General features: G+C 31.0%; 1 protein-coding gene across 5 annotated transcripts in view; it reads left to right on the forward strand.

Annotated features, from left to right (window-relative positions):
• The first annotated feature begins 969 nt into the window (after positions 1–969).
• The window catches only part of LOC114331875 (protein transport protein Sec31A), a 115,791-nt gene continuing 96,954 nt past the window's right edge, over positions 970–19,806 (forward strand). The window contains exons 1-7 of one of the 5 annotated variants that reach the window (XM_050646258.1): positions 970–1,018; positions 1,165–1,292; positions 1,361–1,636; positions 4,369–4,578; positions 11,945–12,157; positions 12,217–12,534; positions 16,466–16,629. In XM_050646258.1, the coding sequence (XP_050502215.1) occupies positions 1,375–1,636; positions 4,369–4,578; positions 11,945–12,157; positions 12,217–12,534; positions 16,466–16,629 (1,167 nt within the window). In that variant the 5' untranslated portion in view covers positions 970–1,018; positions 1,165–1,292; positions 1,361–1,374. Of the gene's footprint in view, positions 1,075–1,164; positions 1,293–1,360; positions 1,637–4,368; positions 4,579–11,944; positions 12,158–12,216; positions 12,535–16,465; positions 16,630–19,806 lie in introns of all 5 variants that reach the window. The other 4 variants (XM_028281557.2, XM_050646251.1, XM_028281556.2 and 1 more) reach the window with 4 other exon arrangements.

Consider the following 19,806-nt stretch of genomic DNA (forward strand, 5'->3'; position numbering starts at 1 on the left):
CATACTCATTATGTATGTATGTATGTATGTATGATTTGTGGACTTAATCGGTCTACCATTAGATGTTGCCAAGTTTCAACTTCATGGCTTTTTTATGTAAAGGTAGCTGTGGTACCTGACAAAAATGAAAATATTTTTAAAAATTGTAATAACCAAAATACGCGTTGCGTTGAAAATGATAAAATATTAAATTCAAATTTCTGAATAAAGTTTAACTAGTCTTTTGTATTTATATTTGTTCATGTAAAAGTTTTCCAATCAGAAAATGCCCACATATAAATAAATAAAACCCTATCTACCCTTTACTGGATAGAAAATAATACGAAAATTAACCATATTTAATATGTTATTGTTTATAGTATCATTATATTTAATTCGGTGTAGGGCCGGTCTTTTCACCTCCGAATAACTAGTTATGGGGTTATGGGGAAGTTTATTTGACAGATTTACTTGTAATCTGTCGGATAAACTTCCCTGAACTTCCCGATAACTATTTATTCCTATTTATTCGGAAGTGAAAAGACCGGGCCTTAAGTGAAAGAAAAGTTTGTTCAAATCTTAAGTCCACTTTACATCAACAATAATTGAATAAGAAATTGACAAGTTATCCAAGGTCAAATTTGACTTATACAAAACACAATTCTACATCCAATTTTGCCGTGAATAAAAAGAAAATAAAGAAATTTGACAAAATAAAACATATCCAATTGTTCTATTTCATCAAATTCCTTCATTTTCTTTTACAAACCATACATTTTGTACACGTCAAATTTGGCCTTGAATAACTTTGTCAATTTCTTATTAAATTTATTGTTGATGTAAAGTCAAAGAATACATATGTATTCTTTGGTAAAGTGGACATAAAATAGTCTATGAAAATACATGAAAATATGATAGATTTTTTGTTGAAAGAAAGAAGAAATGGATTGACATTGACATTCATGACGAGCATGTTTAGATTATCAAATGTCAGTGATGTCGATGTCAGATGTCAGATTTTAGATTGTCAATGTGAGATGTGAGTGTGAGTTGTTTTTGTTGGATTTATAATTTTAGTTTTAAATTTGTAATTAAGTAGGTAGTTAATTTTAACATTACACTTTGTAAAGTAATCAAGCGAGGCAATTTAATGATCCTTATAATTTTTAATCTATGTCGTTGCAGAGTCGACGTGTTTGATATCACCTATATTCTAGCTGTCAAAATTAATTTGAGCCACGTTGGAAGTAAAATTCTTCATTATTTTCAGTCTGTTTGAATTGTTTATGGATTTCAATTTAACGGACAATAAGGTAAAACATTTACAAACTATTTAGCGTTTGTTTTTGTAATGATCACCTCTTTCTAATTCATTTTTCAGTTATCCTCCTAAAGATGAAGGTAAAAGATATAGAACGCACCGCCAGTGTAGCTTGGTCTCCTAAAAACCAACACCCAATATATTTAGCAGCGGGTACAGCTGCCCAACAACTAGATGCTTCCTTTAATACCAGTGCAGCTTTAGAAATTTACTCCTTAAATTTGACAGATCCTGGACCTGATACACAGCTGGTTTCATCTGTTCAAAGTGACCACCGCTTCCATAAAATCATTTGGGGGAGCTACGGAAGCAACCCTGTAAATAGTACTATCATAGGTGATTATTTATTTATTTATTTATTTTACGGGCAAGCCCAATTCTGTATAAATAAAGAAATTACATTTTTTAATAGATTATAAATACTATTTCATAGAAAATATTATAATACTATACAGACGAAAACAATTCTTACAAAAATAACATAAAAACAAATTACAGACGTTTCACTCAAATATTAAACCTTTGTAAATTGCTTTCAAAAGGACGGATGGAGTTGTCCAACAGTTATAAATCGTAAAAGGAGTTAGCTAGATTCAAGACTGTAGGTATACATGAAAAAAGTGAATAATTAAATCTGTAAAAGAGTGCATGAAAATGATCGCACTTGTTTAGTGGAATGCAGTGGTAAAAACAGTCCAATCTTATTAAGAAGTTGAGAACAATTGCATACTCCTTTTGAAATATTGAATAGTAGTAAAAGGTCTCTTTGTTTTCTTTGACTTGCAAGAGAAGGAACCTGCAGTTGATATTGCCATACAGTGTAACCCTGATATGTATGAAGTTTAAAAGCAGTTACTTTAATGGGTAATAAGCCACAAGTTTACCAAAAAAATTATCTTGGGCGTCGAAACGTTAATAAAATCATTTTTTTGGTAAAATTGTGGCTTATTTCTCATTAAAAGTAATTGATTATAAAAATGCCACAAGAAAATATCTTCAGAACAACATTTAAAAGCAGTATAATGAATGAAATTATTTTGAACTTGTTTAAGTTTCCTAATGTGGACCAAGTAGTATGGCAACCACACTGAAGAACAATATTTGAGGTTAGACCCGACCAAGGAGAAGTAAAGAACTCTAATACTGGATAACTTTGTGAAGTTACCAGTTGTTCTTTTTAATGAAACCAACATTTTCATAGATGTTTGAATAACATTGATGATGTGAGTATTGAAACAAAGAGTGTAATCCCAAGTCCTTGATTTTATTAACAGTATTGAGCAATTGGCTATCAATGTAATAGTTTGATAATATAGGGTGGTGAGTATGGTTACATGATATTTGCTGGAATTAAGATTCATATCATTAGTTGAACACCATATATAGAGAGGTCGGATAGTTCTAATTACAATATGGCAGCATCATAATAATTTTTTATAATTTTGGCTTTAAGTGCTTTAAATCATCAGCAAATAGTAAGGTGTTACAATCGTGCAAACAGTTGGTAATATCATTAATAAATATATTAAAGAGTAATGGACTCAAGTTGGACCTCTGTGGTACACCTGACTTAACTGACAAAGTTTGTGAATAGAAGTGCTTAACTCGAATCTGTTGAATTCTTTCAGTTAAAGAACTATTTCCACCACAACAAACATCCACTTATGACATATGAGCTAAGCTTACGAATCAGGAGTTCATCGTTAACTCTGTCAAAGGCCTTGGAAAAGTGAGTATAAATTAAATCTTCCAAGGCTTCAGACAGAAAATCAACATGGGTCAACCAACTTAATTCTGCAGATTTACTTGTAGTTAAACTGAATTGCTGAGAGTTTAGGATCCCAAAACTATCAAATGTGAGGAAATCAGTAATAATGCTTTCAAAAACTTTTGGTATACCTTGCACTAAAAATGGATATAGGATGCTAATTACCTACTAATGGTAGACTAATTATCAGATTTATGTATTGGGATGACATGAGAAAGTTTCCAAGACTCTGGAAATTGACCTACTTTCAAAGATTTAATAAATCTGTGAAACAAAGTTTGCAATACACCCATACCTCGCTTTATGGCCTAGATACATTTCACGAAACATGGCTGCAAAGCGAAATACCGTATAACGAATCAATTATTCTAATACAAATTCATAAAAATTTAATGGGATTGGTTCCAAATTTGTTAAATATGTTACATGGTATGTCGTTAAAAATGCATTTTATCTGTTTATTTTATTTAAATAAAAAATACATACAAAAAAGGCACATACACTTGTATATAAAATAATAATAGATTCCAAAAACCAAAAATAATCTACAAACTCCAAGCTTTCCTGTTGTATCTCCATATAACAGGTAAATGATTTTTATTTAGTCCTGTAATAGGCCTTGGATTTTTGGATAAATTAGAAGTGGTTTTAGCTTAAAATCACCAGTGGCATTTGCACCAAGTAGCAAAGTTAATCGTTCTTTAGACCATTTATAACCAGGTGCAGATTTTTCGGTTTTTGAAATATACGTGAGATCAGGCATTTGCTTCCAACAAAGTCCTGTTTTGTCCACGTTAAACACTTCTTGTTCAGGTTTATAACCACCTTTTTCTATAATTTCCTTTAAAATGTTAAGATATTCCTTAGATGCGGCCTCATCTCATTTTATTTTCAAATTATGCATAAACAAGTGGAAATAGAAAAGAGTGTGCATCGAGATTGCGTTTGCTCGAGAATGACAACATGGGGCTGTTATAGCGAAACATTTTAGGCCGTAAATCGAACCGTGCCATAATTGAACAGGGCTGTTATAGCGAAATGCTGTATACAGAGCGGCCGTATAGCAAGGTATGGGTGTAGTATAAATCTGAATTCCTAAGAAAACTAGGTAGTATACTATCGGGCCCAGGAGGACCCTTATTGACACTATAATGAAAGCTTTTCGCAAATTTTGGAATTATACTTTTTGATATATATGTGCTTTTACAACACTTGTATTTATTACTGTATGGAACTAATATTGGGGACATACTGTGAGTTTTTTGTAAATTCCAAACTTGAATATTATGTTTATTTATAGGTGGTTGTGATGGAGGATTAATCCAAATATACAATGCCTCAAAGTTACTCAAAGGAGAAGATGCCATCATTGGTAAGCAAGAGAAGCATACAGGACCAGTACATGCTTTGGATTTTAACAATTTCCAACAGAACTTGTTTGCTAGTGGTGCAGGAGAGTCAGAAATCTTTATATGGGATTTAAACAACACTAGTACTCCAATGTCACCAGGTAAGTTCTGAAATAAATTATTGTAACAGACTTATATACAAGCAGGCCTATTAAAATTATGGAAATTTATACGAAAATAAGTAAAATTAAGACAAATTTTTATTTTTTTGCGCATGTTGCTTATCAGCTGGGAGAAGTAATTAACAAAACATACACAGCAAATGTGTTAAATGTTCAGGATCACCCAGGTACTGCATAATAATATAACAATTTTTTTAACAAGACCCAGATTCCCTGAGAAATGGCAATTTCTTCTATATATACTATCTAATCTATCATATCGACACCCCCATTGAACAAGGTTGTAACTGAAGTTAGATCCATTTTCAGATTTTAATATAAGCGAATTTAGCAAAAATTGTGCACACATCAATATAAACGACATAGTTTAATTTACAATAGTTTGGCTAATACTCTATTGAAAAAAGTTGTATTTTGACTTACGTGTGCCATTTTAGTGTGGTGTGAACAAGGCAGTAACACTGTTACTCCCTATGTTAAGGGGGTAGGCGCAAAATCTAATGCTATTTAAATACATTCATTTTTTTTGGAATCCTGAGAAAACTAATGAAGATTTTTGAAAAATTTAGACGCAGAATGAAAGATTACATTATTACTGAGAGTCAAAAATCCCTGAAAACTTCTATAATGTTTATTTTAATAAGTTACAGGGGTGAAAAATAAAGAGAATATTTAGTTAAGTGTGATTTTTAATTTCGAATATTTTATTTAAAAGAAACATTTTGTTTAGTCCGAGGGACTTTCGGTCCTTGATAATAATGTAATCTTTCATTCTGCCTTTAAATTTTTCAAAAATATTTATTAGTTTTCTCAGGATTTCGAAAAAACTAAATGCATTTAAATAGAATTGGACCAAGATTTTGCGCCTACCCCCTTAAATATGTTAACAAGGTTTTTAACCTGCCTTGATCTTTTTTATGTTTTTAAATGAGTTACAGCTTTGTTGCACACATATGTTTAATTTATAAAATAATCCAACATATTATGGTGCATATCATCAGTCAATTTATTGAAATGAAAGTAAAAAAGGATTTACAGACTTTTTTTATTTCTGATAGTTGCGGTGGACAAAATAAAAATATAATAGTTTTTGCTATGTACATACCTACTTCTATGCAATGAAAAAGATTAATATAGTCGGTTCGATAAACTCAGACACAACTGGCTAGTGATTTTAGTATGTATTTTTTTTTGTTTTTGGTAAATTTTGCCAAAATTGGCAAAATTACTAACTATTTGCTAATTATTAACTATTTAGTAATTTTTTTTTGCCAATTTTACCAAATTAACAAAATTACTTACTAAAATCACTAGCAAATTGTGTCTCAGTTTAGCGAACCGACTATACTAACATTACACATGTATTTTTTGGAGCAGCACATTCAAAAAACGAAGGTGATTCAATGCATACTTTTATAGAAAAACGGAAAACATTAAGTCGTATATGCTTCAGACCAATGGATAAAAATAATATGGTGCAAGCCATAATCCGTAACTGAAAGAAATCAGAAGCAAATTCTAAATTTTAATATATAAGGACATACATGTTAATTTTGAAGTAGATATTAATAGTAATAGAGTACTTAAAGTAAAAAAGTAAAATAGTCTGAAATTTGAGATATTTTATACCATGTTTTGTTCATAGTGATAAAACATTATTGTTATTTTAAAATTTATAATTTCCAATTAAAATTGTGAAAGTTATGAGTCGATATTTTATTTAAATATACCATAAAAACTAATTTTCTCCTATCTATATTGACAATAACTCAAAAGATACAACCTTTTAATTGTAAAACACGAAAAATAACGAAAAAATATGGAGAGTGAAATATGGTTGTTAGGCGAGTTACAACCTTTTTCTATGAAGAAGCATGTTTAATCTCAAGGTTGTATCTCAATCAAACTCAAGATTTTGAATAGTTAATAAAATTACAAAACATACATTTCACAGTAATTTCTTATTATGTTGAGTCTAGTCACTTGTCTATCAATGTTTGAAAATAAATGTATTCACTTTTTTTCTCTCCTGTAATAGATGGAGAGGTAGCGCTGAAAAATCTATTTGAATTTATTAAAGCTAGATTTTTCACAGTTGATTACTGTGAGTGTGTACAGAAACATACTGCGGTCGGTCAAGCGAAACGTAGAACAGGGGTTACTGAGAGGGTATCAAAGTTGCTTTCCTACGAAGGTAATTATTTCCATTGACTAAGGCTGAAAATCAGTACACACATTCTAAATTAAATATAAATAAAAGTTATTATAGTCGGTCAGCTGTATGACGGGACAGAGCCCAATAGTCGATTGAGGAAATGAAGCATTTTGGCTCGCAATTTTTTCGTTCAGCATGGATTTACTTGAAATTTTCACAAAAGGTAGGGAATAGTCCAAGGATCATTTTCTATATCATGCAGCTATCATACGCTACAACCTTGGGGGTGGTTGCCACCCCATCTCGGGGGGTGGGAATTTTTTATTACATTTTAACCATGTAATTCGATGGAAAAAGTGATGCTAAGAAAAAAATGTTTTATACATTTTATTCGTAAAACTAATATTTTTCGAGTTATTCGCGCTTGAAAATAACAGTTTTTCGACGAAAAAATCGACTTTTTTAGAGGGTTTTTTGAGAATACCTCGAAAAATGTGCATTTAATCAAAAAAACTGTAGATATCGAAATTGTATCTTTTAGTAACACAAACCAAATTCTTTTCCAATAATATCTTTAAGACCAATACAAACCGAGATAGGGCATGTTAAAGGTTAGCTTTTTTCGTCAAATGCATAATTTGAAATATTCAAAGCCAAATAATGGGAAAAATTTGCATTTTTCGAGGAAAACTTAAATAATATTTTTTCAAGTATATAATTAGACCTTTCAAAAAAAAATAATAAAAAGTTTGTAGCATGAAAATTAAGCGACTTATAATCAAAAAATGTCGGTACCTGCTTTTCTCTACTAAAAAATCAGTGAATACAACCCCCCAACTACCTTCCTAATTCAAAATTGGGCTTCACCTTTCTGTAGTTCCTTTTATATTTATATTATCAATACACTCAAGGAGTTTGACCTATTAAAATGCCCAATTTTGGAAAAATATTATATTTCACTGTGTACTGATTTTCAGCCTTAGTAAATGGATTTAATTACCTTCGTAGGAAAGCAACTTTGATACCCTCTCAGTATTGAGACCCTTCAAAAATGATTTTGTAGGATTTTTAAAGAGGTATAAGACTGTAAATTAAATTCCGTAAGATGCCTTAGTTTTTAATTAGGGCGGGTTTAAAGGGCTCGAATAAGGGGGTGTTTGCTGGTAAATATAGGTTTTAAACAGCTATATCTGGCTAACTATTCACTGTAATGAAAATCTATGCACAGGGTAATTTTAGTCATTAAAAAAGCTACAATTTAATAGTTTGTAATTTTTTTCATATCTTCAGTATTTTCGGAGATATTTTGAAGTAAAAGGTGAAAAATACCAAATTGCAAAAAATAATTTTTTTTAAACTCTAATTTTTCCAAAATTAGGCATTTTAAATAGGTCAAACTCCTTGAGTGTATCGATAATATAAATATAAAAGAAACTACAGAAAGCTGAAGACCAATTTTGAATTAGGAAGGTAGTTAGGGGGTTGTTTTCACTGATTTTTCGTAGAGAAAAGCAGGTACCGACATTTTTTTATAAGTCGCTTAATTTTCATGCTAGAAACTTTTTATTACTATTTTTTGAAAGGTCTTATTGTATACTTGAAAAAAGATTATTTAAGTTTTCCTCGAAAAATGCAAAATTTTCCCATTATTTGGCTTTGAATATTTCAAATTGTGCATTTGACGAAAAAAGCTAACCTTTAACATGCCGTATCTCGGTTTCTATTGGTCTTGAAGATATTATAGGAAAAGAATTTGGTTTGTGTTACTAAAAGATACAATTTCGATATCTACAGTTTTTTTGATTAAATGCATATTTTTCGAGGTATTCTCAAAAAACCCTCTAAAAAAGTCGATTTTTTCGTCGAAAAACTGTTATTTTCAAGCGCGAATAACTCGAAAAATATTAGTTTTACGAAGAAAATGTAAAATACATTTTTTTTAGAATCACTTTTTCCATCGAATTACATGGTTAAAATGTAATAAAAAATTCCCACCCCCGAGATGGGGTGGGAACCACCCCCAAGGTTTTAGCGTATGATAGCGGCATGATATAGAAAATTATCCTTGGACTATTCCCTACCTTCTGTGAAAATTTCAAATAAATCCATGCTGGACGAAAATTTTGAGCCAAAATGCTTCATTTCCTCAATCGACTATTGAGGCCGACCGACCGGCTCTGTCCCGTCATACAGCTGACCGACTATAATAACTTTTATTTATATTTAATTTATAATGTGTGTACTGATTTTCAGCTTTAGTAAATGGAAATAATTACCTTCGTAGGAAAGCAACTTTGATACCCTCTCAGTAACCCCTGTTCTACGTTTCGCTTGACCGACCGCAGTATGTTTCTCTACACAGTCACAGTAATCAACTGTGAAAAATCTAGCTTTAGTAAATTCAAATAGATTTTTCAGCGCTGCCTCTTGGTCTATAAAATCGCTAAAAATGAGTTACAACCTTGTTTGATGGGGGTGTTGATATACAACTTTAACACTGCCTAAAATAACGTCCTGCTTTGCCATCTACAATGTTTGATGTACAATGTTGTCCGTCTATATGATGATAGCATGCATGTATACTAAAAAAGTACATAACATTTATGATAACTTCAGTTGATGCTGTAAACATCTTCATACCTCTTACCTCGCGTAACATATCTACAAATGTCAAAATAAAAACAAACATTTCTTGAACACTAAACTTCAACAATATTAATAAAATTAAAATTAATAAAAGAATTGGAATGAGAACTTTTTTTACCTATTTGTGGAATGGGTTTTACCATAATCTGAGGAGTTCACAAAATTTGTCCAAAGCAATAAAGTAGTTACCACAAATTTGTCCAGCGAAATGATCACAATGTATAAAGATCTACTGCTTACTTACATAGACCCACAGCTGCCCTGTGGCAACCCTCCTTTTATAATTTTTATATTAGATCATAATATATTTAATTTATTAAATCTGTTGGCCATAGTTTCTTCAGTCGGCTTGCGAATTCGGGCGGAGTGTTTAGCAGCCTTGCTTTATCATTTAGATGACTTCTCAGTCCATCAAGGTAGCCCTTTGTGATCCTTGGAATTTCTTCCTCTACCAAAGGTGTAGCTGAGTCCTCTTGTAGGGTTTTATTGCTTACATATCTGGGTGCATTGAATATCATCCTCAATATTTTTGATTGGACTCTTTGTATTATCTTGATATTTGATGGCTTTGAGCAACCCCAGAGTTGAACACCATAGGTCCAAATTGGTTTTATCATAGTTTTACACAGGAGCAGTTTATTTTCAATATTGAGTTTTTATTTTCGACGTATAAGCCAGCTCATTTGTCGTATTTTGATGTTGATCTGGGTTTTCTTGGCTTGAATGTTAATCTTTTGTCAAGGGTTAGTCCCAAATATTTGACTTGTATGCTGACTGGTAATTGTGTTTCATTTAATGTTATTGTTGGACATACATCCCTTCGGTTTGTAAATGTAACTTGGGTTGACTTCGTTTCATTTACTTTCACTTTCCATTTGTTGAGCCATGTTCCCAAGTGGTCAAGGTGGTTTTGCAGTTGTGCAGACGCGATAATGGGGTCCTCATTGACAACGATTATGGTGGCGTCATCAGCGAAGGTTGAGATTTGTGTTGTTTCAGTGGTTGGGATATCTACGGTAAATAATAGGTAAAGGAGAGGACCCAAGACACTACCCTGTGGTACGCCTGATTTAATGGGAAAATATGTGGAAGTTGCTGTGTTATATTTTACTTGGAAGTAACGATCTTCAATGTAGGATTTCATAATTTAGGTAGTAGAGGGTTGGAAGAATACTTTTGAGTTTTTATAAGAGTCCAGTATGCCACACTCTATCAAATGCCTTTTCTACATCTAAGAATGCCGCTGTGCAATATTTTTTTCCTCAATAGCAGTACGAATTTTTGTTATAATTCTATGAGTCTGTTGCGTTGTGGAGTGTCTCTCTCTAAAATCAAACTGGTGTGTGGGTATTTCTACATCTAGATTAATGTCCTTCTTCAGTCTATCGAGTAGTAGTCTTTCGAATATTAATTATCTTAAATAAATCAAATAGATAGCTGACCTATTTTTATACAGAATTTAATATGATACTACTGGGAGGAACATTTATGGTATGTAATACCAATAAGCTGAGTGTAGTGTCTAACGTAGGCAGAACAGAACATGCTTTAATAATTACTCTCTATAATGTTTCATCGGGTTCATTTTTTTTAGTGAATTTGATGGCCTTGGCCGAGCCAATTAGCCAGACATTTTGTTATTTTAAAAACAAACAAATTTGATTTTTCAATCAGAGGAATTTTTTCTGTATTTCTAACTCTAAATACATAACAAACTAACATTATTATCTACAATTATTATCTAAATAATACTCTGAACAATTTGATATTTTCTGAAGATATTAATATATTAAAAACAATTTACGAACATATCAAAAATTGTAAATATAGTATTTAAGAAATTTTGTTAAAACAAAGCAGGCACGTTTGTTAAAACAAAACAAACATGTTTGTTTTGTTGTTATTTTGTTTTAAATCCTGTAGATTTAAGTAATTATTGTATATTATAATTGAAAAAAGAAAAGAACAAAAAAAAAAGAGAAAAAAAAAGAAGAAAAAAAAAAAAACAGAAAAAATAAAAAAAAGCAAAAAAAAAACTAAGAAGATGTAAACCTCCGCGAGGATGAATCGGGTTTACGTCTTAACGTAGTAAAAAAAAAACAATTTATAAAAAATAACAATAAAAAAAATTAATAAAAAAAAACAAATTAACAATATAAAAAAAAATGCAAAAAAAATACAAAAAAAATACAACAAAAAAAAATAAAAATTTACAAAAAAAAATGAACAACCAGAACAGAGTATTATTTAGATTATTTAGATCGGGTTCATAAATATAATAAAAACATTGAGTTGCATAAGGCTGAGTTACTCTCAACAAACAAGCTTTTCATAATCTATACATTCATTCCTGAAATCATACTATAATATTCATGATCAATCTTTTATGATGTCCTGTATAGTGTTATATTAAATATTTAATGTCTTTAGCAATTTTACTTGCTACTTTAAATAAAAGGAAATTAATTTGTTAAGAAATATCTAAAAAATTTAATTTTCCTATGTACTTAATTATAAACAAATTATTATTTGTCTTTATCCTAGGTACAAAGAGTCAACCGTTGGAGGACGTTTTGTCAGTAGCATGGAACAAACAAGTACAACACATCCTAGCCTCAACTTTTCCCTCAAAATGTGTGATCTGGGATCTAAGAAAGAATGAGCCAATTATCAAGTTAACTGACACAGTGTCTAGAATCAGGTGGAAAGTTGTTGCATGGCATCCAGAGGTAGCCACACAGCTGTGTCTGGCATCTGGTAAGAAGTTTTAATTAAATCTGAATGACTTATATATTCATATAATCTGTTTATTTTAGAGGAAGACCAAGCCCCAGTAATACAACTATGGGATCTAAGGTTTGCAACTTCGCCATTAAAAACCCTTCAAAACCATCAAAGAGGTATTCTTTCCCTTGCCTGGTGTTCTGAGGATGCAGATTTATTAGTATCATGTGGAAAAGATAACAGGTTGGTATGTTGGAATCCCAATTCAAATCACCAAAATGGAGAAGTGTTAGCTGAGGTAGCAAAAACGAATCAGTGGAGTTTTGATGTTGTGTGGTGTCCTAGAAATCCCGCGTTGATTGCTTCTTCGAACTTCGATGGACATGTTTCTGTATATTCCGTTATGGGTGGTAAGTATATCAAGTTTACATATTATCGTCGCCTTAGTACTATAACTTGATAACTATAAAATTGACGTTTTTGAGATAACTAGTTCACAAGATGTATTTTATTTGCCTCCATATTGTGTAAAAACTTAATAACTTGCTCCAAACGGGTTAAGTATTTATTGATTATTGACGAAAGTTGATAAAACTCAAGTGCCCCTAATATTCAGTGCTAAAACTTGACAAGATAAGTTATCAAGTTATTGTTTAATCGAAATAATCGTGAATACGACATACATTGAATGCTACAACTAGCTAACTCTAGTTATCTAGTTGTAGCACGTGTTTTTCTGAAACCATTGAGCTTACCACGTAATTGCTATCTGTTTATTCGGTTCATGTTAATGCAAAAATTCGAGAATTGTTAGCAGATCTGGCAACCCCCATGGCAGAGGGCTAATTTTCACCAAAATAATGCTTAAAATATTAGTTTTGTTAAACAGTTCACTTAAATGCAACTTGGCACGACATGTGACATTACCAAATTTTAACATTAGGGTAGTGCTAAAAGTTGATAACTTTAATTTTTCACGTTATTTTCCATATTGGAAAACTTGCACCGTATTCCTAAATAGATCAGTAGCCAAAAAGTTAAGGAACAGTATTTTAGAGCTGCAGAGTGAATTCCGTATTTACCAACATCATGGTAGCAGCACAAATATCTTTAAAATCTTTAAACCTGTTCAACCCAGAACTACTAATTTCGAGTTATCAAGTTATAGTATTAAGGCGACGATATTATATTCTTCTTGTTATTAACATTTTCTACATAGTATGTTAAATTTAAAGTACCATCCCTTCTGTTTAATCTACTTTGGGCTTCAATTTCTACACCTTACAGGTTAGTTGGTTTTCTGTTGCTGGATGACTGCTATTTTTTGACAGGATTTCATGTCCCGTATTGTGCTCATTTAGTTGAATGGATATTCATCAGTTGGTTTGTCCCTTGTATCTTTTATGACTGTGCTGCAGGAAATGTTGTAGGCTTCTTAATTTTCTAAAGGGTTGTTCTTTTAAGTTTACTTAGGGTTGATCAGACTGTTTTTAGGGGCTTGTATGCTGTGGAGATGTCGTCAATTCTGTCTGGTTTTTTTATGTAGATCAGAACTGCTCTTGGTTTGTATGTTGTAGTTTTGTCTCTAGTCTATTTTCATCAAGTTCTGTGGCTTTTCCAATTATTTTTTTGATTATAGCGGTTTCTTTTTAAGGTACCTTTTATTCTTTTTAGTTCTTAGTAGTATGGACCTTTATATGAGGATATTGACAATCGCCTGAATTTGTATGGAGTGATGATGTGAGAAGGCGTTTAAGTATCTGTCTTTATAGTGATATTTAAGTATCTATCTATGTATTTAGTATATATAATTCTATGTTCTCGTCAACTTAATATTTCTCCAACTGATTTTTGGCTTTATCAGAAGTGCAAGAGGTGGGATTGTTCACAAAAGTAAGACAAATAATAATACTACACCTTTAAAATCTTCTATATTAAATTTACTATCAAGATGTAGTAGAAATAAACAAACCAAGACACGTTAAATGCTACTGGAGCACTCCCGAATTATAATTTACAATGTATGTACATTGTAAATCCCAGATTATGATTTTCAAAGTTTATACATTGTAAATTATGATTCGGGAGTGCTTCTAGTAGCATTTAACGTGTCTTGGTTTGTTTATTTCTACTGTATCTTGATTGTCAATTTAGTATAGATTGCAGATGTCAAATGGGTCATTTGGACTCGTAGACCTTTTCACGTTGCACCCAGAAAGATCTTTTGTGCATAAATTTTTATATCACTGAATTTTCTCAGAGTTAGCATATAGCTCTATCAACTTTGTCCATTTTATAGAGATGATAAATTGACCTCTCCAATGTCTCAATTTTTCTCTTTTATCCACATTCTGAGAGTGGTTCACCAATTGTAATATGTTTTATCTTATGTGATTCTACAATAAATTCCAATAAGACATGCAGTGCATGTAAACAAAGATTACAGTTGTTAAAGGTGTAAAAAAGTAATCTACTTGTTCTATAGTAAGAGTATATTATTAACATGACGTTATCACTTTGTCTCTTTTATCGATTATTAGATTATATTGTCTCTTCTTCTTCTTCTTCTTCTTCTTCTTCTTCTTCTTCTTCTTCTTCTTCTTCTTCTTCTTCTTCTTCTTCTTCTTCTTCTTCTTTTTGTATATATATGATTCTGTCTGTTTTTTCAATGTGCCTCTAGTAAGTTGTCGTTCCATCGTTTTCGTGGTCTTCCCACTGATCGTCTTCCTATTGGGGAACCGTCTCTCGCTGTCCTGATTACCCTATTTGTTGTCATAGAGATTTTATTGTATAGTATATAAATTATTGTAATCACTAAATACACAGATAGTGAAATTTTAATCATATTATACAGTATGTCCCTGTAAGTTGTATCCATATGGAAAACTTTTTTATTATTAACTTTACGAAAAAAAGTTATTCTTCATAAAAAGCTCTGCATGGTTCAAAACCTAAGATTTTACCATCAAATATCAAATTTTTTGAATATTATACGAGGTATGTCAAAAAGTTTGAATTTCACTTAAGAGTAAAGTAGCTTTATTTTTCACAATATTGAAAATTGCTATTATGAAAAGATGTTTGGAATTAAAAACTATATTCTAGTATGCAATTACATTCTTCTAATTGAAAAAAAAATTTTTTTTGAAAAATTATGGATTAACAATATTTTCAGTTATTTCAACACAGATAACTCTTTTATAATTAATTTTACGAAAAAAAGTGATTCCTAATAAAAAGTTCTGCATGATCTAAAACCTATAATACAGCCATCTTATATTAAATTTTATCAATTTTATACGAGGTAGGTATGTCAAAAATTCGCTCAAGAGTAAAATACGTTTATTTTTCACAATATCGAAAATTGTTATTATGAAAAGTTATTTAGAATTAAAAACTATGTTTCAGTATGTAATTACATCCTTCTAATTGAAATATTCTGAACTACAAAAATACTTTACTTTTGATCTAAATCTTTTTTGACATACCTCGTATAAAATTTATAAAATTTGATATAAGATGGTTATATTTTAGGTTTTAGACCATCCAGAACTTTTCATCAAGAATCACTTTTTTTGGTAAAATTAATAATAAAAGAGTTATTAAAATGGAAATAACAGAAAATAAGGTTAGTTATCCATAATTTTTCAAAAAAAAAAAATTTTTTCAATTAGAAGGATGTAATTGCATATTAAAATATAGTTTTTAATTCCAAACAACTTTTCATAATAGCAATTCTCAATATTGTGAAAAATAAAGCTACTTTACTCTTGAGTGAAATTCAAATTTTTTGACATACCTCGTATAATATTCAAAAATTTTTATATTTGATGGTTAAATCTTAGGTTTTGGACCATGCAGAGCTTTTTATGAAGAATAACTTTTTTTCGTAAAGTTAATAATAAAAAAGTTTTCCATATGGATACAACTTACAGGGACATACTGTATAAATAATTGAATAATTTACGCGATCATACAAGGAAGTGTTATCCAAAAATGTTCAAAACCTGAACGGAAATAGCCATATCTTATGTTGCCGATGACGACATCGCTGTCGACTAATGTGTACATCCAATGCATAGCTCATGAGAATAAACTGTAGCGTGATTTCTTTTACGTTTTCTCATGTTGAAAGCATCTCAAGATCATTCCTCTAAAGAATGCATCCAAATTAAACTGCTGTTTGTTCTATAAAGTTTTTAATATAATATCCTTGATTTTTTACATTTGATTTCTTTGTAATTTTAAATTCTATTTCGATTTTTTATTTTTAGTTGTATATCGATTTATATAATTGTTCTATTTTCCATTTAAAACAAATTCACTTTTTGTCTAATTTAGGTAAAACTCAACAAATTCAAACAACCAATAAAATAGCCGATAGCTTCCCGGGTATGGATGGCTATGTGGAAGCACCAGTTCCACAACAAGACCTTGCTCCTGCCAGTGTTGATCTCAGTAAACCACCAAAGTGGTTAAAGAAACCAGTCGGAGCACGTTTTGGGGTAAGTACTATGTAGTATTTTATAATATTTCCCAATTTATTACCAAATACTTGTATAGAACAAAAAAATATAAACTTATGTTGTTAAGTACGTATGTAGGGAAAGATAAATATGTATACAAATTAGGGGTGCATCTTAGTGAACTAAAACAAAAAGTTATAGGAGAACTTCTTCTTTTGCCCTTTAATTCGTCCAATTTTGAACATAGGCTTCCCCTAGTTTCCTCCTATCGTTCTCATGACATCTCCCCATCTCATCTGGGGTCGTCCTCTTGCTCTCTTTCCTGTCCATGGTCTCCATTGTTCTATCGTGGCATTCCACCTATTGTCCGTTTGTCTGGCGTTATGACCTGCAAAACTCCATTTTAGCCTGGCTACATGTTGTCCTGCGGCTTTGACTTTTGTTTAGTTTCTAATCCAGTTGTTTTGCTTTTTGTCTTTTAATTTTACTCCTAACATTGCTCTCTCCATGGCTCTTTGTGTCTTCATTATTTTATCCATGTTTGCTTTGGTCAAGGTCTCTAAATCGTTAATAAGTTCTCTGCACAGTTGAACGACTAACATTCAATTTTCTTGCCACATCCCTTTGGCTTGCTCCATTTTCTATCAATGTAACAATCTGAGCAGACTTTCGATATATTTCCATCGGTATTAAGAAATGCACTTCACTGTAAGGAGACCAGTGTAACACTAAGATGTCTTAGAAACTCTTTTGAACACTACAATACTTCACACAGTTCTGAAAACAATCAAATCCGTGAAGCTTCAATGATTCGTAAATAATGAGTTCTGAGATTTTTATGGTGTAATAGATTTTGCAAAATTGTTTATTCTCTTTACATACTCAGTCTAGCTTCTCAGTATACGTAATAATTCATTTAATTTAATTAACATAAAACAAGTTAAAAGAAAGTGGAGAAATACACTGACGAGCAAAAAATTTAGGTCACTTTTAAATTTTTTGTTTTCAAGTAGTAATTTGTTTACGGTTGTATCGGTTTCTTAGTCTGATATATTGCTTTCTTAGAAATTATGTATCAATCATGCCTATTCTGTAACTCATTTCGATGATAGAAGTCAGTAAAATCGAATAGAAGTGACCAAGTCGAATAGAAATAGTCCAAATCCGTATTCCATAACTACTTCGGAATCTCTACAATCGTAATGTGAATAGAAATCACTTCGACAGCATTTACCCTGTCGAGATGAGATTTCGATTATCGGAATTGTGGTTGACGCAAGCGCATTTTGTTTTGTTTTGACGTTTATATTTTTTTATATATAAAAATAATTAATTACATACTACTTATTTATAATTATTTATAGTATTTGTACCTTTTTTTAGCTGCTTAATTTTTAGTCTGTGGTGTTATTTGTTTAGAGAACTATATATATTTCATGTAGACATGTTGTACGAGTATGAATAATTGGACCTAACCTTATTTATTTGCTACTTGGCGTCTGAATGTTTCCCATTCACATTGTTGCCATATTTTGTTCGCATATTTCTTGTACAATTGCAATCAATTGTATAATGCACAAGAATAGCATACGATAGACTTCTTATGCGTTAATTGATAAATAAATATTATACCAGTATACTTGTATATTTATCAGTCAACGCTCATAGTCTGAACAAATTATAGAAAAGATGCCATTTTTGGGAAAAGCTGTTTAGCAGTTATTTCAACTGGAATCGAATCTTAAAGATTGCATATTATTAGTAATATCAATTTTAAATAATTTATTAATAATAATGAATTAATAACATCAATTTAAATATCTTTGATTTAAAAGCATTTATACTTCTTATCTTCACTTATCTTTTTTATTTATCAGTTTATCTTCTTTTTTATATCAATTTTAATTAACTTCAATTTAAAACCATTTACCCTCTTTTGAGCTTTTTGCATCCAGTATTTACACGAATATTTTATTTACTTCTCAAAACTTTGAGGATAGTATGAAGAAAGTATGAAAACATTGAGGAAATGGCAACGGTGTCATATTTCAAGTAACAAAATAGGTCACAGAACACAATTTCGCTGGTTACTGCGCGGTTGCCACCTCCTCAGAACCGCGTGAAATAGAAGTCAGAGATTTCGATTACGATTACGATCATATTATGAGTTACAGAATACCGATCCAAACACAAAAATGACGCGATAGATATCAAACATTCCGATTTTGGGTAATTACGATTCGACTTGGTCATTTCTATTCGATTTGTTAAAAGTTACAGAATAGGGCTGATTATTTGTTGTTATCTATCGGATCAGTCACCGTATTTACGATGTTTACGACTTTTTTATGGAAAATCTGCATTCACTCTATTATAGAACCTTTACAGTTAATTGCCAATTTTTCAATTAAGTGTTATTTTTTTGTGTAAAACCTATCGGTGGTACAGTGTATTGGTGATGGTGTATATCTAATGAATCATAATACCCTTAGATCCTGTTACTGTGGCAGGAATAGTGATGATTCTCGGCCAGAATTTTCTCATTCTTGAGAATATTCTCTTGAGAGTTGCTGCGTCCTTAGTCCTGCTAAGACGATGCATAAAAAAGAAAAATGAAAAACGGAAAATATGGATACGACTTTTCTAAGTAAACGCGAAACAATGAGGAATTTAACTATGGAAATAATGCTAGACAATTATTTGTTTAAGAATTTTACAAGAATGTCAAAAAGTGATTTCTAACTATTAATAAATGTGATAGCGCCAAGAATAGAGAAGAAAGATCAAACATGAGAAACGCAATACCAATCTCAAGTTCTTCAGTTTTTGGCGACTGGTGAGTCCTATACTAAAAGTTTTAGTTTAATACTAGATTTGTTGTAAAAGGTATATTCTAAAATACCCCAAATAAGGGTCACAATAATACAAAACGTTTTCGGATTAAGAAATCCATCATCAGTGTTCTAAAAGCCAAAAAATAGCATGCCTGAGCCACCAAAATGTGTTGGGTAAAAACCCTTTAAATGTAAACTATTATGTTATGTTACATATTTATATAAAATTTGAATGGTGTTCTAGATATGCCTGGATGTTACCCAGGGCAACACAGGCCTCTTCCCACGTGGTTGGAATTTTTTTGGAGAAAAATCTTTTCTCCAAAGTTTATTTTCCTCGTGGATTTTGGTTTAATGTATTTATTCAGGGTGCACTACTCTT

The sequence above is a fragment of the Diabrotica virgifera genome, chromosome 1 (genome assembly GCF_917563875.1).
Source record: "Diabrotica virgifera virgifera chromosome 1, PGI_DIABVI_V3a".
In the NCBI taxonomy this organism is placed as follows: Eukaryota; Metazoa; Arthropoda; class Insecta; order Coleoptera; family Chrysomelidae; genus Diabrotica; species Diabrotica virgifera.